Below are 20,321 nucleotides of genomic sequence, written 5' to 3'. Positions count from 1 at the left end.
CAGGCCAAGTAGGAGGTGGCGTAGCAACAGTTTTTAAGAACAGTTTTAAGTGTAAACAACTTTTATCCATTTCATTTAACAGCTTTGAACTAAACATGTTTGAGCTGGGTCACTCACACCCAATTTTATGTGCTGTCGTATATCGGCCTCCCCAATACAATAAGGACTTCATACATGATTTCTCTGAGCTCCTAGCTGAAGTTATGCCAAAGTATGACCAGGTCCTGATTGTTAGCGACATGAACAAACACATCTGTTGTCCCACTATGCCACAAGTCAAAGACTTAAACTTTATTGAGGCTTTTAATCTTGTACAGATCTGTATCTGGTCACTCATGAACGTGGTCACACACTTGACCTTGTTTTATGTTGTGGTTTAGTTGTCTTAAATGTTAACATTTATGATGCTACTTTCTCGGATCACATGCCTATTTCATTTGAATTATCTCTCTCGCCAATCTCTAAAACAGCGCCTTCCTGCTCGCCTTGGCCGTATGCTAAAACCTGGCACTGCTGCTCAATTTTCAGATGCCTTCACTAGGGCCATGGATGCGGGCTCCATCTGTACCACAGAGTGGTGGGGACTCCTCCTCCTCCTGTTGTGCTGAGGATTTAACATCTTCTTTTCTCTCCACCTGTCAAATCATCCTCGACACAGTGCTCCAAAGAAAGGTGGAAGAGAGACAAACGGCAAATCTCCTTCACTACCTTAAGGGAAAGCTGGAACTGCTACCAGAAAATTGTTAAGGCTGAAAAAACGAAGCACTTTTTTGTAAATAAAATCACTACAATTAGAGCCCATACTTCCACTGCCACTTTTACTCACTTTGAAGCCGTCTCCCTTCCCTCCCTTGCGACCATCGTTTCTAAACTAAAACCTTCATCCTGTCCCACAGATATTATGGACATTAGCTGGGACAATTACGTATATAGAGTTCATTCAATAAGACATAACATGCACCTTATTGTGCAGAAGTACTAAACCAGATAGGAAGGAGTTACTGAAATGGCATACATTTGCCACAAGAAGAACTATACAAGGTTTAAGACTTTCATTAACAACTGCCATAATTGAGGACATTAAAGCATAATTTAAGGCTTGTATAGTTTATTGAGTGCCTATCATGAAAAAGTATTTAATGTGCATTTCCATCAAAATGCTGAAAAAGCAATAAACACTTCAAATCAACATAAAAAGGTTTGCACAACTCCTGGCCACAGACTGAGACAGAATAGATGAACATTTACAGTGTAACCAAAACAAGTAAATCTCTTCAAGGATATATATAGGCCTATATGTAAACATTTGTCAAGATTTCTTTGTCACAGATTCATCTTTTAACACCTTGGTATTAAACTGCACTGTGAGAGGCGTTGAAGCGAAAGTTGGAGTAAGACGGAGCATCCGTGGCATCAGTGGAGGCTACGGGGAGCAGCAAGAGCCCCGTTGTGACATCCCTCTTACAGCGATTCATCGCCTGTTTGTAGGACATCTTCTCTTTAGTGATGGGGTCCACCAGGTCTTGTGTGTGCCTCGACTGATCTTGGAGCTCTTCAGCTGTTGTGCTGTCAATCACCTTGGTGATGACAGCTTCTTGGACACTCAGGCGGCCGGCTCTAGAGGGATCGACCATCCCACCAGTCAGGTACTGGGCTTCTATTAACCTTTTGGCACTGTCAAGAGGGATCCAGCCTTTTTCTGCAGCCTGCCCCACAGAGAGACGCTCCTTAGTGACAGGATCCTCCACTCCTGTGAAAGCTTTCTGGGCGTTCAGGAGCTTATACAAGTGGCTCGCATCAATGAGACCATACTCTGCTGCCTTGTGTACAGACAGTTTGTCCTTTTTGGCAAGATCAACAATGCCTCCCGTGGCCGCCTGTGCCTCTAGGAGCTTTAGGGCTGTGTCGAGGTCTATGAGTTTGCGGGTGAGGGCACTTCTTACAGACATGCGGCTGTCTGTGGTGGTGTCATAAACACCAGAGATTGGGAAGAATTCATCACTTGCAGAGACAGTCAAGGTGGTCAGACTGCCACTATTGAGACGATTGAGGTTAGTCAAACTGCCACTATTGAGACGATTGAGGCTGGGGTATGAGGACCTCAGTGACGAGGGCATTGAGCTCAGAGGTGAGGTTGGGGAGGTTCTGGTGGGTGACATTGCTCTGATGGGTGACATTGGAGTGGCCATGGTGGGTGACAGTGGAGTGGCTCTGGTGGGTGACATTGGACTCCTGAGTGGAGGAAGGTGGGGCTTCGGTCTGGAATCCCCAGCAACCAGGAGAGCTAATTCAGAGATGGGCATTTTCCCCTCCTTGTAGCACTGCAAGTCATACCGAGTCAGGCGACCTGACTTTAGAGCGTCGTTGACAGAGAACTGTCTCCCGCTCTTGCGATCCTGCAGAATGGAGGTCTCTCCATCTGGTCCCATTGAAGAAATCTCCTCCCAGTCACACTCCAACTGCTGAAGGTGAATGTACTGTTTGCGGTCAATCAAGCCCTGTAGGTAGGCGTCATAGGGAGACATGTCCTTACCAGTCTCTGGGTCCAGGATTGTGATCTTTGTGGAGAGGTTGGTCTCTCTGGTCTGAGTCTCAGAGTGGTCTTCCTTATGCAAGCTACTTTGTAGTTCAGCAATGAGGATCTCCTTTTGGTGTATTTTGTCTTTTTCACTCAAGATTTGTTTCTCCAAACCCTGCGTCTCTGACCCGATCTTGACACTCTTCTGACGGTTCAGTTGGTTCCTCTCACTCATCAGCTTAGACTGTTGCTGGAATGTTATATTGATGTTCTGCCTCTCAGCCTCCTGTGTTTTAAACTCTTGAAGGAGATTTCCCTTTTCTTTCTGAAGGGCATCTCGATGGGATGTAATTGAGGTCTCCTCTTGAGATGTCGAGGCCTGGGATGTCCGCAGGTGGATGAATTTAGTGTTGACGTTAGCAATTTCATCTTCCTGGTCCCTTCTGAGATTTTTCTCATGCATCACTTGTTCTCTGAGATGGTCCCTCTCCGCCTCGACTTCTGGGTCTTTTTCCACACGAACTACTTCTTTGTAAATAACTTTCTCACCAGACTTTTCTTTTAGCAAAATATCTAGTTTGATCTTCAGGTTGCGAATTTCTCTTTCCAAGCGATGAATATTGGTGCCCTCAGTCTCCATGCCAGTGCGTAATTCTTCTGTTAGTTTCTCCAGCTTGGGGTCCCTCTCTATTTTGAGGATCTCCTCAATCACAATCTTCTCTTCAATCGGCGGTGGTGCATTTTCCAATTCAAGTATACGAGACTTGATCTGCCTGAGCTCTACCTCTACTTGAATCTTTTTGTGGCGGTCATCTATCTGTGCTAGGGTTCTCTCTTTCTCCTCAACCACACCTCTGAGCTGCCTCACTTCTAAGTCCAGCTTTCGACGGGCTTTAAGTTCATCATCCATACTCTTGTTCAACTTATCATGCTCCAGGAACTGCTGTGGGTCCTTCTCAAGGCGTACTACTTCTTGGATTACAATTTTCTCTTCTGGTTTCTGCCTCTCAAGGAGGATGTACTGATTCTGAAGGTCAAAGACAGCTTCCTCCACAACGCGCCTTTCCTGAACCTCCTCTCTCACATTTCTCCTAAGTCTGTCAGCCTCTTTTTCCAGCAAGGGGTCATTCTCATATTTGATCAGCTCTTTGGTTACCAGCTTCATCTCCACCTTGGATTTTTCAGCCTTCAACTCATCTCTCTCTTTACGGAGGTGGTTCAACAGCTCCAGCGTTGTATCACAGTTGACCTGTATGCGGGACAGTTGGTTCTTGAGCTTCTGCAACTCTCTGATGACCTCTGGGCTTTGCTCCTGTTTGATCACTTCCTGGGTCACCTCTTTGTACTCCACTTTGGGTTTCTGAGAACGCAGGGTGTTCAGATCCACCATCACTATGCTAATTTCTTTCTCCAGGTCTGCACGGCTTCGGCTGGAATCCTGCAGCTCTTTTTTCAGCCGCACCAGCTCCACTTCCGTCTCAGGGTCAACTCTGTAAATCTCATTAATGATCTCCTTGACATCCACTCTAGGCATAATCTTTTCAACCTCACCATAATGTAGCTGAAGAGTGGTGAGGTCCTTCATCAAGATGACCCACTCATCTTTCTCTTCCTCCATGGAGAGGCAGAGTTTCCTTGACTCTTCAAGTAGCTGTGGATCCTGCTCTACTTTCTTCACTACTTTCGTGACAATTTTGGGTTGGATGGTGGGAATGACTCTCTCCAATGTGTTTATGTGGCTCCTTGTGCTAAAAATGTAATCATTGAGTGCCTCGGATTGGGACTCTTCATCTGCAAGGTCATTTTGGAAAAAAAGCACAGCTTTAAGCATCTCTGGATCCCTCTCAAGTCTCACCACTTCCTTCTTCACCACTGTCTCCTTGATTTTTGTTTTCTGCTGTGCCAGAAGCGTGATCTCTGTTTTCATTTGGACCGTCTCTGTATCTCTCGTTTGTAGCCCCTGTCTTATCCTGTGCATCTCATCCTTGATCCTGGTGGCTTCTTTGTCAAGCTGTGGGTCTCTTTCGTATTCGGTCAGGACCTTTGTCACCAGCTTGGGCTCGATTTTTGTCCGCTCCGTTTCCAGTTTGATGATCTGCACATTGATAAGCTCCATCTCCGAATGGCTTCCTGATCGCTTCACAGTCTCATCCTTGATCTTTTTCTTCAAGGACTCAAGTTCAACTTCCAGCTTTGGATCACGGTAGTACTGCACCACCTCCTTCTCCTCCAGCCTCTCCACACCTCTCCTGCTCTTCAGGGACATGAACCTCTTCCTGTATGTGTTCAGGTCATTCTCGGCATGTGTGCGCCTGGTGATCTCCTCTTTAAGTTCTTTCTTCAGATGATCAGTCTCCACCAAGCTCTTCTGCTGACTTTGCAGCTGCTGTTGTTGCCTGACAACCACCTGGCTAACTTTCTCTTTATTCTGTTCAATGAATGGAAGAAGATAAAGGAGGGTCTTTAGAGGTTAATCTCCAACATTAAATGTTGAATGTCCAGTATTCAATTCTGCAGTCACAAAGTATTGATGAGTAAAAAATCTTGATTATGGCATTATATCCTACCGTGGCCATGATGTCCTTAGCCATTCCCATCTGGTTGAGTAGCTGACCATTCTCTGCAGACACCTCAGAATAAAGTTTCAGAAGCTCTTTTTCCTGCAATAGCAGTAAATGTATTTGAGAGCAAAATCACCAATAACAAATACTGCATCTTGAAATCTTAACATTAATTCTATCTTTTATTTCTGACATGTATGTTACCTTTGAACATATACGGAGAGTGTAAGAAAAGTAACAGGACGCTTATGATTCTGTCACTGTGTTGGGCAACATCTCACTACACAGTTCTGCTATAATGTTCACTTCTCTCACTCTGTGCTTCTTTACACTGCTGTTACCGTCCGTCGTGCAACTGGAGGTGGCGCAAAAACGGAGACAATAATTCATTTGAAATAGCTAGTTGGGTTAGTGTGAGGATTATGTGGTGAGCACAACCCAATGACATGAGCGGTTACTCGGTTAGCATTGAGTCATGAGTGTGGCTGCCACAGTCCTTTTACTTTTCGTACACACCTCGTATAGTTGTTGCTTGTTTATAAGCTGATATCAGCCATACCTTTTGCTGTACAGCATCAACCATGGTTGGAGTGTACCGTTTCTTGGGGTTTGGTCCTTCGTCACTATCCTCATCATCATCATCTTTCAGAGTGGCACGGTACTTGTTTGATTTGGCCTCATACTCCTGATAGCATAAAAATAGATCTTCAGCATGCAGCAGATTTGACAACAAAGGATTAAAAGTTGAATATAATAGTTGTACTTTGAACAGGATATTGGGACTGGGAGTGCCTTTCACAATGAACTCACATTGAGGACATTCTGCAAGTCACGGGAAAGATGCTTGACTCTGTCTACGTCCTCAGATCTTCTCCTGATGTCCTCCATCACTCTCTAAACCGGGAACATAATTAAGCACATCACGATGAAATCAATGAGCCAAACTGGTATCCTATCAGATGCAAAATAACTTCTCTTGGGTTATTTCCTCCATATGAATCAGGGATAAATGTTTATAAACATTTCATATTTATACACACCTTCTGAGTGTTCTGCTTGGCGGTTATCTGAGCTACACTGTCAGTGGGTTTGATCTTATTGTTGCTGGGCAGATTGCCCAAGAAGAAATGCAGTGACTGGACAGCACTCTGGAATCCTTGATTTTTATTAGCTGCCTCTTGAACAAGAGTAGACCTGGAACGGATAACAACAAGATAAATCCTACACCATTCATCCAGTGCAAATTTGCAATGACTATACATTTTCTGTATTATTTCCTAATGATAATGATGTGAGGTGTCACCTGTCCTGCAGCTGATTGCTAATGTTAGCATAGCGGTTCTTCAGAAGCTTAACTTTCTTCTCCTGGTGCTGGATGTCAGGACAGTATTCATGGAAGTTCTTCTGCATGGAGTTGCACACCTGCTCTGTCAGCTCCATGTCTCTACCCACTTTCTTTACATCCTCCTGGTTTGAGGCAACATCCTTCATCAGCTGTGTGAGGGACACAGGTGACATTAATAAAAGTAATTTAGACATGACGCTGTCATTCTATCATTACTTAATAACTGGAATGAGAATCAGAAATGCATAAGAAAATAGTGCACAGGACAATCCTCTGCGTTCATTTAACTAAGAGTGTACAAACATTACGAGGTCCAAGAAGTCCAGTTGTACCTGTAGCTCTTGATTGCGTGTCTGGAGGGCATTGGGTGTGTCAGGGATGGCGCCATCCTTTGCTAACTGCTCCTCAAACTCTGAGACCACATCCTCCACCTTCCGAATCTGCTTGTTCAGGAACATGGAAGCTGTAGCCCTAGTAGGTGAAAGCGGAAAAACGAAACATAAATATATAATTCATATTCAGAATACATTTTGCAATCGATATTTTTAGACCTCTCTACATACACTGTTGAATTTACATGTCACTTTATGACATGACATTATGACATTAATTCTGGGCCTGATAACAGGTAAACATTTGGTGAAAATATAACATTCAGAAAATATAACACATCTACAAGCTCACAACACGTTGCATTGCAGTACACTGTAAACATGTAGATCTATCCATCCAAAACTGCATTGAACATCAAATCGTTATAGTTGGATTCTGTTACTTTTTGTTATAAAGTTCACTGAGACTGTTGACGTCATCAAACTTATTGTTGACAGCATTGAGTTTACTGGGCAGGCTTGAAGCTGTGGGCCCTAGTGGCTTTTGGGCCAGGATTGGCTCCATCTCTCTCTGGACTGCTGACTTCTCAGACTCCAGACTTCTCACTGCCAGGGTGGTTTTCTGGAGGGCAAAGCACAGGACAACTGAGTCTACTTCTGGATTCAATGGAATAATGCAGCCTTGCTTACATTGCACAAATGTCAGAGATGACAAGAGTCATCATGAATGACTTCAAATGAAGTGATAATGAGACGATAAAACATCCTATTCTTCTCCTGTTATTTAGCCTAATTTATACATATAGTCTTGGGACGGTGTCTACAACCTTATGACAGATCGCACCACAATGTGTTGTATTTCTACAATTTTCTACGGAGGACACCAGCACATTATTTTGCAGGCTTTACTAACCTCATGCTCTTTGAGCCTGTTGGCCAGGTCCTGTGTGGGGTCACGACGATCCAGCGGGGCCCTCAGTCTGCCCTGGATATCTCGCTCACTTTGCTCCAGGTCTTTTTTTATCCTGTCCAGCTGGGTGGACAGTGTAGCAGCTTTGGGGGCCTCTGGAGCGCTAGCTACAGCAACTGTGGAAGGACAGAGGCAACATTTAGACAATGAAGAACTAGATATGATCAAAACCAAACCAGTCAGATTGCATTATGAAGTTGAAATTGAAGTATTTGCTGGTCCCTGGAGAGGGGACCAGCAAAGAGGGGACCAGGAAATACCAGATGTTAGGGAGGGACCAGATGTTACGGCTCAGAGCCGTAACATCAAGGACTCAAGACTCAAGGACGCTTTGACACTCAGACTGGATGAGCTGAGGGTCAAATTTGCGACCATCTGATTCCCAGACAGCTTCTCTACCCACTCAGCTGTGGCCGCCCCATTATACTATACCTGCTGTTGTGTTGAGTTAAGTAAAAGGTGTGTTCTCTTCTTACCCGCTGTCTGTGGTCGAATCTTCTCCACACTGGGAGTCCTGAGAGAGGCCATGAGGTCAGCTCTCCGCTTCTTCAGGTCTGCCAACTCTCTGCCCAGACTAAAACATAAATACACTGTTTCATTACAGCTCACTGCAGTTGAATCATCCAAACATAGTAAAGATGTATCTGTTTTGAAACAGTTAATTTGAGTTCATTAGTTGAGCTGTGTGAGTGTGAAGCATTTGTGATATTATTGTAATGAGGCTGTGCTCTGCCCAGTGACTCAATACATTGTAAATCACAACACAACGACATGAAACTTAATTTAGGTCTCAAAAATCTAAGGTTCATCAAGGTTGGTGATGATGAGCCACAAGGCTCAACTATGCACACCGCCAGCTTGCCTTTGTTACATGGGAGATTATGATCAAATGAGGAACAAACATGCGGGACAAACAGAGATGCTCCTCTGTACCTGTTCACTTTCTCCAGAGCCTCTTCATCAGGCGATGGGATCATGAAGCAGGCTCCAGGCAGTGTTTTGATCTTCCCACTGCTCGTCTTCACCTCCCAGTTCTTATTGTCCGAGTTAGACTTAAGAATGAGCTCACTTCCACGACTCACTTTGTCCTACAGTTGGAAAGGGAACCAAGGTTGTCAAAGCAAGCATACAGTATGTGAACCTATTCTGTAACTTACTTACTTTATTCTTTTCATTTAAAAACGGGATGCATACTTTGGTTAGACATAGCAGTGTGTGTGTGTGTGTGTGTGTGTGTGTGTGTGTGTGTGTGTGTGTGTGTGTGTGTGTGTGTGTGTGTGTGTGTGTGTGTGTGCGCGCGCCGCACGTGTACCTCCTCATCTGCCCATTCACACAGAGACACCACAGTGATGGGTTTGGATGGCTGGGTTCTCCTCAGTTTGAGAGGAGATACAGAGGCACTCTGCTCCTTCAGAGCAGCCAGGCGCTGATCATTCCTCTGTACCGCTGGCTCATCTGCCTGCAGTCACACAGTGTTTTTAAACATTATTCATCGGCTTGCAAACTTAAAGAGCCACTGCAGGTGTTTAACCTAAATCCTATATATTTCAAGGAGGACTTCTTAATGCATATTCAATCTTAGACTGTGCAGAAAATGGCATATTACCTCCAGTGCCATCAGGATTTCAGGGTTGCTCTTGTTGGCAAGAGATTTGGGGTCCAGGGTGGAGTTGAGTCTTTTCAAGGACTCAGACAACGTCTCTGCTTCAAGCTCGAACTGTGGTTGACAAAAGAAGATTGTAACACAATCATGCATTTTGAGTTTTCCCCCAATGTTTTTTTATGCATCTGGAAATAAAACCAAAACTATCCCACACAGAAACAGAGTGAGACAGTGTAGTTATATTACAGTGGTGCATGCAGAAGAATATACTACGACCGCTCCATCTGGCTAAGCAAGAGTTAAGCACCCTTTTGGTGTTGTAGGTCTGCTATTTTTGAAAAATCGTTAAAATGTGCCTCAAATCTTTCAGAAAATTGTCATGATTTAGAAGATTTTATTTTAAATTTTGACGTCAGGCCTAAATGGGTTAAATCCGTTGAATTATCTCGGCTAAAACAAACTCAATTCATTTCAATCAGTCACAATAGATATATTAAGGCATCTAATGTACCTTTGTGTAGTCCTCTACGTTCTCCAGGTGAGTCTCCTGGGCGATACACAGGTTGAGGAAACCTTGCCATTCTAGCTGCACAGCGTCTTTGTGAGCCTGACAAACAACAGTGGGAGGATCAGCACTGCAACCTTCCACACTTGGTAATTCAGCTGAATGCCTGCTGTTAAGTTTGATTAAATTATTTTCAATTTGAATCTATTCAATTTTGTTCCATTAAACTCCAGTTTAGACCAGTTTCAAGCAAATCTGTTTAATTCATCAGCTGATTATGATTGTATCTTCAACCTCCCACCCCAATGGATTGAATCATTGCAGTTATGTTTATATATTATAGTCTCAGAATGAGAGAATGAGTGTACCTGTATGGTCGAGGCTCCAGGGTGTTTCATCTCGATGAGATTAGCTCCCTCTTCCTGGAGCTGGTTGGTCTCTTCCTCATGAGTCAGCAGACCGCTGTTCTTGAATTTCTGAATGAAGACAAAATAAATAAACATTAAACAAAGATCTTTTTGGTAACACTTTACTTAAAAGGTCAGGTCTTTAATGTATTGTATTCACATAAAGATGTTTGTTTTCATGGTTTAATGCAAAATAAAATCTCACGACTGAAATGGCCATGTCCTATTACTGTATGCGATTCTTGAGTGTATATAGTGCTGTTTCCTAAACCCAAATCAGAGTGTTTTTAATGATTATCATCTATTCTACACTACCTCATACTCCATGCGGACGCTGGGAGGATTGATCATGCGGTCACTCCAGTCTCTCTTGAGGATCCGGTCCTGATGTTCCGTCAGGTAGACCAGCTCCTTACTGCAGCTCTGCATGTATTCATACATAGACGCCAGGCACCCGCGCCTCCACTGGCTGCTTTCCTACACACACACACACACGCACACGCACACGCACACACACACGCACACACACACACACACACACACACACACACACACACACACACACACACACACACACACACACACACACACACACACACACACACACACACACACACACACAATGGTTTCGTCCAGTCATTTTCAAATTGGCCCCCTTGGGGAGATTCCAAGGGTCCCCCAAGTAAACAGTTGTGTACAAAATACAAATGGATTTGGTAACCCCTGTGAAGATGACCATTTTTGCAGTTGGAATTCAGTACAGAGGCATTGGTAAAGATTAACCAACTGGTATATTTATTCACCAACAGAACAATACCAACTGGCATAAATACAGGAAGCTCTCTGAGTTGAGGGCTTCCATGGCCTTATCATCTTTTACAGTCTATGCTTATCATGCACACCCAACTGGGGGCCCTTGACATGACAATACAGGTGCCTATGCTGTTCTTAAACAATATTCTATGGAACAACCACAGGGTTTTATGCTTCATGTTTAACAACACACACAATCAACTCACCAGGAGTTTGGCGTATTTGTCTTTGACCTGCAGATAAAGAGCAGAAAGTTATGTTTAGTCAATCATGTCTGATCATAATTACTTCGTATTAGCCGTGTTCGCCTCATTTAGATAATAATAATAATAATAATAATCATTTAGATAGGAGAGTAACCTTATTTAGATATTGGAGGGTACAGAAAAAGGTATAGAGATTGTACACAGGTCTCCAGCAGGATTCAAGATAAAGGTCGTTCAAGAATCAAGAAGTGCAATGTTGATGTTGCAAATGTGTGGACATTCTTTGACATTCAATGTAGCTTCACAGTAAACATGAATGCAGATAAACATCTCGATATAGGCTAAGCCCATTAAATATTGGGACCCGGGAGCTTCATTTCCAGCCTAAGGAAACCACAATTCTTTCTTTTGCAGTACTCCTTTTATCATTAACCTGAACCAAAATGAGATAGAGGTGTGCACACACCAGTTCATCTCTTTTAAAGGTGTTATGTTGTTGGCCTGTAACTATCGATTCTCTTCTTTGCAATTATAATATGAATTCGTTTTTTGATTAATTTAATAATCGAGAACCTTTTTTTCAACGTGAAGAATTTGTAATAGTAGTTTTATAATCGGCAAATCGGCTAAATCAAATTAGTATGTTTAACCATTTAAGTCCTATTTCATACTTTGTCTGCCGAGCTTGTGGATCTGCCATTCTTTTCATAATGGATGAAATAGATTTGATCCCTAACTGTGTTGTCACCTGTGCTGTAGTGCTGCTGGGCTCCAGCTGGGAGCTGTAGGCCTCCATCTCCTGGTGCAAGATGTTATGAGCAGCAATCTGCTTCTCCACATCAGGCAGGTTGGGCCCGTATTCCTCTGCCACCATCTGCTTCTGCAGTGACACACATTAAACAACAATGAACAGTTCCACCGCTGAAACACCAACAACACTATACAGTATACACCACATTTTATAGTTTAGGTTTTTTTTTTTTAACAGTGGAAACCGCCAATGATTCAAGAGCATCGAGAGCAGGCTGGTTTTACCCAAACTTGAGTTATACCACATGAACCGGGAGGAACATTCACCAGAAATAGCCGATCTACGAGCTCACAACGAGCAGACCAAGTAGTACAGTTGCAACTGACTGAGGTCCTTTTCACTAAGAATAGAGGGTTTAAGTGGGATTTAAAGCTGCAACCTGCAATAGAGAGTATGCACATGCAGTTGACGTCTCGTTTATCCTTTTATCTTTTTAACCCTGTATCTGTTATGTTTTACTCTGTTTTTTTCTCTTAATAAAGTCTGTTCCTAGTGTTCCCTTGTAAAGCGCTTTGGGTATTTAGAAAAGCGCTATATAAATCTGAGCTATTATTATTATTATTATGATTTTCCCTTCAGGACACGCCCCCCTCATCTAGACTGCGTGGCAAAACATTGAGCAGCATGGAGTGTTGGATTTTGGAAGTGCTCGTTGGAAATCACTCAACCGTCCTGCGTATCACCTGTTTCTAAATGTCACATAATGCAGGAGGCAGCAAAATGTTGTGTTATTGAAAACAAGCACTTCCAAACTCTGACACTCTGACTTTGCAGGTAGAAAGAGGATAATTCAAGCTTTTCGTACAGCTGCAATGTTGGTGAGTTTAACATTGTTTAATGCAATCAGACAGGACTTTTATGTTTGGATGAATGGGCTGTCAAGGCCAGAAAGCAGTTTTTTGCCACTCAGTGGGCGTTCCCGCATAACTTCCAGCAAGGTATGTAACATGCATTCCCCATTTGGGGAATTCCTTCTATGATATTGCACTTATGATCCTGAGGCAGTACTATTGGTCAACCAGTAGGTGTCACACCAGTCAATGTCTTAATGAAAGAGTATAAAACATATATTCATATTATACCGAATACACACACACACACACACACACACACACACACACACACACACACACACACACACACACACACACACACACACACACACACACACACACTCACACACTCACACACACACACACACACACACACACACACACTACACACACTACACACACACACACACACACACACACACACACACACACACACACACACACACACACACAGTAGTGAATTGTAGCACACTAGCACACTGACCTGTTTTTCATCCAGGATCTGAGCCCAGTCGAACCGAGGAGTCAGATCCACCTCCTGCACATGTTCGTATAGATTGCGGTACGTCACACAGTCCTTAGCCCAGCGGTCATGAAGGTTACTCACACTGACAGAGAGACAGAGAGAGAGAGAGTATATCATTATGTGTATGTCCGTTTATGTACACAGTAGCCTATGTATTTGTATTTTTAAGTCCACAATGCATTATGTGCAAATGATGCATACACAAATAGTTTCAAAACCTGTTGCACCTGTGTTCACTCGATTGTGGTGTGTGATAGTTGTGGTATTAGTTTGTATTGTTTGTTTATTATTGTAATGCTTCATGCTGTTCTCTTGGCTAGGTCACTATTCTGAAAGGGATTTGAAACTCAATGAGACTTTTATCTAGATAAAAAAAGATTTGATTGATTGATTGATTGATTGATTGATTGATTGATTGATTGGTTTGCATACTCTCACAGTTCCATGCTGCTACTTGTAAAACAAACTCACTCTTTCTCGATCTCACCAGCCTGCGGATGCTGCAGCTTCCTGACCTTGTCCACATCCATGAAGAGCTGCTTTAACATGCCCTCGGCCTCCCCCAGGTTGTCTGCATTCTCCTTCTGGTAAACGAAGGCTTGTCCCTTCTTCTCATTCTCTGTATCCTGGAATCCACCGAAGCACCACAGATAGAATAAAGAATATCCAACATAGAAATTGACAGTTATCAAGTAAACACTTGGACAACAGATTAGAGTAGATTGGTGTTGACAGAATATAATAGAATAGATTATAAACTGTATTATCCACACGTTTTGGCTTCACAGTCTTCTCTATACTAGGTTTGCTAGAATTTTCCTCTATACACCAAACGTAGAAAATAGCCGATCTAGATTTTCACCAAATGTTCGCCCCAAGATACAGATGCTAGCTGGGGCTCAATGCGGTTAAAACAGACAAAATAATAAACACATCATTAATCATTACCATGCACACAGTTAGACAGCATAACATAGCGCTTCCAGTCTATGAAGCTCAACTTCATACTTGAATTGTATGTAAGCTAGCATACTTACCAAAGCCATACGGTCCTCTGATCGTAGAATATTCTTCTCTACCTGGTCTGCATTCGACTGCATACGAGCAATTGCCATGGCCATTTCAGTGGCCTGGCTCCTAAAGAAACAGATATAAAATCATGAAACCTTATAATGCCACAGCCTTATTCAGTCTCACACATGTCATGTATATTACAATGACTAGAATTTCGCCCCCCTTCGGGGGGCTCAATCCTAGTGTCGTTGCAGCGCAATATGGGAAGAAGGAGACTCCACTTCATGTTTCAGCTGTGGTTTTAAACTCAGTAGTGTGCCCTGCGCACACTCGCAATTGCAGCTGGAGGGCGACGCGACACACACACACACACACACACACACACACAGAGCGATGTGTGGATAAATCACTGAGATTTGGGAAATGTGTTCAGAAGTACAACGATTAAGCACGCACAGGCAAATGTCAGAAGCATCTGTTTGGGTTTCCAAACAGGAAGTTGTAAATGTGCTTATTAGACGGAGGCAGCGTGATGCTGGCATCTATTGTGATGCCAGCATCACCACATTTCACATAGAAATATAAGCACCCATTTACTCGCTTAGCGGAGACTGTGGGGTGGTAGAGGACATCTCCCCGGACGCGTGGGTATGTCCAGATAGTTGCCTGGCGGAGGCCTCTTTGTCCAGTGTCCATTCTGGGTCTGGAAACGGCACTTTTTTGAGTGTTGACCCCAATAGAAGGTCTGCTGCTCTGAATTTTACACCTCTCCCGCTTAGCGGAGACTGTGGGGTGGTAGAGGACATCTCCCCGGACGCGTGGGTATGTCCAGATAGTTGCCTCGCGGAGGCCTCTTTGTCCAGTGTCCATTCTGGGTCCGGAAACGGTACATTTTTTTGCATTGACCCCAGTAGAAGCTCTGCTGCTGTGAATTTTACACCTCTCCCGCTTAGCGGAGACTGTGGGGTGGTAGAGGACATCTTCCCAAACGCGTGGGTATGTCCAGATAGTTGCCTGGCGGAGCCGTGTTTTGTCCAGTGTCCACTTTATAAAGTCCATGCACTCCAGTGAATAGCATTTATCCATTTAGATAACTTTTTTATGTTATTTAATTACTTATTTTTACACAGAAACATAATGTGTGTCTTTACAATAACTGTAATGTAATAATAATACTAATAATGTAATGTAAAAATTATTTAATTAACGAATTAAATAACTTTATTTTATTCTGAAAGCAACCGGATGTCTTAAATCTGCTAGCTCTCAGACCGGAAGTTCTAAATTTGCTCATAAGACGGAGCCTTAGACGGAGCCAACTCGCAGGCAGTGCGAGAGGCTGGTTACAGGATTCTATAGGACACCCGTTTTGGTGTGACACACACGGCTTCCACATTTAGCTTGATACTGGGACTGGGTGAAAGTGTCCTTCCAAAAATTGTTATTGCGCTCGAAATTCTTATTCACAATGACATCGAGTTGAGGTGTTTGTGTTTTAGGGTAATTGTTGCATAAGCGCTATTTCGCACTATTTCTCCCTCCCCTCCCCTGTGTCTGAAGCAGCTAGCATGGAAGCTATATGGATTATGGAAGCTTTCCCTCCGATTGCACACAACCATGCCATTATCCACGCGTCCATCCGATTGCTTTTAATGTAAATGTCCCATCCACTGAGCAAAAGCGATATAAGCGCCTTATTCATTCATTCGATTCATTTGGGTGTGGGGCTGTGCAGTGCTGTGGGCAGCCTTTCTGACGGAGGCTCGGAGCTGCTGCTGCTGACGCTGTTCGAGTCGCATGGAGCAGTATAGAGTAGGCGTGGCGCAGCATTAGAAGGGCGCAGCAAATGCACGACATTGAGGGGTAGAAACCATCCCGGTCGCGTGGTTCATCTAACGCGTGTGTCACTGTGAAGGACTGGCCCCATTAAGTGAACGTAGTTGGCGTAGTAGACGCCAACATGACGATTCTGACGTAGGCTGTTGATGTTGAGCAACAATGGCGTGGTTGACAAAAGTAATATTTATTCAGTAATTAAGACATTTCTTTCAATGAAATGTAGCCTATATGTATTCTGGGAGTGTGCCGAATTTATTTTGCATATAGAGATGTGTGGTGAAAGTGTGGTTGGGTCGGAGAAAGCTGTTGGATAAACGGCCATGTGCTTATGTACCCCTGTCTATTAGGGTAGCAGGATGTGGTGATTGTGGTCAGTGTATCTGGCCATCCAATGGTGCACCTCACCAGATGACTTAAAAGTTAGAATATACCTCTGGAAGAAAACCACATAAATGGTGCATTTATATAAATGGTAAATTGTGCATTTATATAGCACTTTAATCCAAAGTGCTTTACATAGATTGTGCATTACATTCACACACCGACGACGGCAGAGGAAACGATGCAAGGCACTAACCTGCACATATGGAGCAATTAAAGGTTCAGCATCTTGCTCAAGGACACTTGGACACTAACCCTGTGGGGTTGAACTGGGAACCTCACCTCACTCTACCCCTGAGCCACTGTTGCCCCAGAATGTAGTACTAATATGTACTCTCACATTGTACATATTATTAGTGTTGAGGTCACTGAACAAAGAATATTCATTCACCTTTCCAGCACTATGTTTAGTGTGCACTTATTGTCAGTGATAATTGGTGTCTTCGACAACTAACCTGGGCACATTCGCACGGCTATTGTTTCATTTATGCTCCACATGTCACGAAAGCTTCTTCCTGAGACACACCCCAGATCACTAGTAGGTGACAGATCAATCATTAGGTGGGTGCCCACACCCTCAACTTGTGGTCAGGAATGCAGTCAGTGATGGTGTGACTCAGACATCTCCACACCCATTCATTCATCTCTAATCAAGAGAATGCTGAGCCCAGAACCGTAGCATGGGCAATAAAAACCATGACATGATGCATGGTAGTAAGTGTAGGACGATAAGGTTCCCTGTGTATTTCACTTAAAGGGATATTTCACTTAAAAAATAACTTTTGGTCATTTCATCATCTACTCAGGCTCATGTGAACACCCCGTGCAGTTTTTAAGTTGCTTGATTCAGTAATTAGATATTTGATATTTATTATAGCTGCCACGCCCCCTCCCTATACAAACCCATTATAACTTAAAACTCCATTTTAACCATGATAGATTCATCCCGGGGTGTTCACATGAGCCTGAGTAGATGATGAAATGACCAAAAGTTTTTATTTAAGTGAAATATCCCTTTAACTCAGACAAGCGCTTATCTTTACTGCTTACCAACCCCCCCACACACACACTTGTGCCCCAAAGCTTGGCAAAGTCCAAAAAACAGGACAATGTGGTGAACTTAATGTCAATGGTCAAGACCATTAGTACGGCACAGCAAAGTCCAAAGTGTTAATTTATCGCTGAAAGTGTTTAGTTTTTTTTCTTTGAACATGCTGGGTTTTGCTGTGTACACCAGCCTTGCAAAGCAACCGTGCTGTTTGCTGCAAAACGCACCAGAACCAGTTTTAGCACTAAAGTGACATTATCACGAGTGATGTGTGGAATGCGTGACATGGCAGACTGTGTAGTTCATGAGGCCTGTAGTTGACAATGCGGTGAGTGTAAGTATGTAGATTATATAAACAAGCAAAGCTGCAGGGGATCCTGTCTGGCCACTCCTTAAACTGTGTGCAGCAGTTATGGATGAAGATGTCCTCCAGCGTGACTGACAGCTATAGTAAAAGACACAGAGGAGATGGGAAAGACTCCAGTTTGCCATCAGTCAGTGTAAAAAAGGAATAGTAAATATTGTGGCCTCTAACAGCGCAATTTAGTATTGTAAGTGTACGTGACTGGTGACTATCAAGCATGCTGCTCAACAGCTCATGTTTCTATTGAAACCATTATTCTTCTCTCCAGTATGAGGATGGCAGAATCCAACACAATGCAACCATACTCGTGTCTCGTGTCCATGTATTATGGTTCTCTGCTAAAGTGTAATGTAAAACTATTGTTGGTCTGTTAGCTTAATTATAGTCAGAGCAGTATTCTATTCTATTAAATGCCGCACCAGGGATGTCTCTAGTCTACTGGATCAATACACTTAGGATGTCACACCCCTTTAACAAAGATGGAAGAGTTGTTGCACAAGGAACTCGCCTTCCTACAAGAAGCAGCATAAAAGTATGTTTTTGTTTCCTGACACACGTAAGTCAAGTGCATGGTGACATTATTGACAGGAGAGAAACGAATGGAATGGAATATATCACAAATATCTGTTCATTTTCAGCATTTCAGCTGCGTGAGTCTTCCATGTAACTTCTGCTGACTTTGCTTGCAAGACAATTTCCCACTCTGTTGACTGTATATCTTCAGGACAACTGACAACATATGGACAACTGTGAATCGCGACAATAAAACAGCTCTCTCTCTCTCTGTCTGTCTCTCACACACACACACACACACACACACACACACACACACACACACACGCACACACACACACACACACACACACTCAAAATTCCTTCCAACGCGCATGTCCATGTGGAGGTGAACCAAATTCCTGCCAAATCCTCTTGAGACAGGATGCAGTACAAGTTAGGAGAAAACAAGAAATAGAATACAATAAGAGATAGGCGACAACACAACACGACACACACACACACACACACACACACACACACACACACACACACACACACACACACAGAAACTGGTCAAACTTACTTGCTGATTTTAACAGGACTTAATTCCTTTTTCTTTGACATCCTGGGAGACGTGTGTGTGTAAGCCCCTAAGTCCCTGTACAGCTTTCACAAGTCCTTTCCTCTTTTCCCCTCTCCTGTCATTTAAGGAGCATTCACCTGGCTGCCTCGGCTCCTCCCAGTCCAGCAGGAGCAGGTGTGTCGTCATTCAGACCGGGCAGACCTGTTCCTCATCACTGCCACCAACTCCGTTCTGCTCCTTGCCACTGTTTCCATGACTGCCTGTGACAGTGCACTCACTCCACTTGAACAAGTCAGAAAGAAATATGTCATTAGCGTTCGCTTGTAGGGTTCGCTCATTAGAAAAGTAAATAACTTGAAAATGTAACCTAATTCAATTATAGTTTAGGGTTAAGAATGGCACAAGTGGAATAAAGGCCCCTGCAGAAAAACGAATTTCATACAAATAAAATTGTCTTATTTTAACATAAAATAAATTGCACTCACAAATGTGCCATCATGTTTATACACCAGTTGACTTTCTGTTGACACTGTCATTATATCAGTGCCAGTGTGCCACCCACCCTACAAGTAAACAGAGTAGAGATCACTGTGGTTTATATAGGAGTGTAGAGGTGTATGAATCACAGGTGAGCAATTAGATCAGTGACCCACTGTCACCGAGCAACACACACAATAGACTACTGTATATATTGTATATGTGACAACCAGGAATAGTCTGGTGACCACCAGAGACGGGTAACAGCCAGAATGTAGACGGCACCCGGAAGCAGCACCCTTCCGTGAGGAAGAAGCCCAACAAACCCACGGTGAGGCCTTTAGGAGGGCCATTCAAGCCGCAAGCGGAGCCTGCAGCACCACCGTTGGTCCGTTGCCCAGGTGGAGCCTGCATAACCACTGCGGATGAAGAATCCACCACTCCTGAATTAAGTGTCTGGTGCTGGGAGTCTGGTGCAATGCACAGGTCGTGGACCTGGTGAGAGCAGGAGTGGACCTGGTGAGATGTAGATGGGGCCCGGACAGGAGTCAACCCACAGAGCCTAGTCCTTCCACACAGATTGATCTACCTCCCCCAGTACCGGCAGAGTAGTTCTGCAGCAACGGTTTGTGTGGCCTTGGTCTGATCCGAGGGTAGCTACTGGGACATAACTTGGGACTTGATCACCCC

The 20,321-nt window shown here is 43.6% G+C and overlaps 1 protein-coding gene across 1 annotated transcript; it reads right to left on the bottom strand.

Annotated features, from left to right (window-relative positions):
- Positions 1-1,091: 1,091 nt before the first annotated feature.
- On the bottom strand, positions 1,092-19,270 carry evplb (envoplakin b). Its single transcript, XM_080777094.1, has 22 exons — positions 19,155-19,270; positions 14,468-14,567; positions 13,902-14,056; positions 13,389-13,512; positions 12,009-12,140; positions 11,261-11,287; positions 10,557-10,718; positions 10,203-10,310; positions 9,841-9,936; positions 9,333-9,443; positions 9,039-9,185; positions 8,660-8,814; positions 8,203-8,300; positions 7,670-7,842; positions 7,200-7,378; positions 6,757-6,895; positions 6,383-6,573; positions 6,120-6,273; positions 5,890-5,973; positions 5,639-5,764; positions 5,086-5,178; positions 1,092-4,946 (listed from the first exon to the last, which is right to left on the bottom strand). The coding sequence occupies exons 1-22, from the start codon at positions 19,193-19,195 to the stop codon at positions 1,353-1,355; spliced, it is 6,189 nt and encodes a 2,062-aa protein (XP_080633220.1). The 5' UTR covers positions 19,196-19,270; the 3' UTR covers positions 1,092-1,352.
- Positions 19,271-20,321: the final 1,051 nt, after the last annotated feature.

The sequence above is a fragment of the Protomyctophum bolini genome, assembly GCF_963924005.1.
Source record: "Protomyctophum bolini genome assembly, chromosome: 11".
In the NCBI taxonomy this organism is placed as follows: Eukaryota; Metazoa; Chordata; class Actinopteri; order Myctophiformes; family Myctophidae; genus Protomyctophum; species Protomyctophum bolini.
This window is presented reverse-complemented; position numbering and strand designations above follow the sequence as displayed.

Coding starts and splice junctions, on each gene's coding strand:
- evplb (XM_080777094.1), bottom strand. CDS start 19,195: ATGTCAAAGAAAAAGGAATTAAGTCCTGTTAAAATCAGCAA. Junction 14,568..19,154: donor AGTCCTGTTAAAATCAGCAA/GTAAGTTTGACC, acceptor CTGTTTCTTTAG/GAGCCAGGCCACTGAAATGG. Junction 10,311..10,556: donor GCGTCCGCATGGAGTATGAG/GTAGTGTAGAAT, acceptor GTCTTCATTCAG/AAATTCAAGAACAGCGGTCT.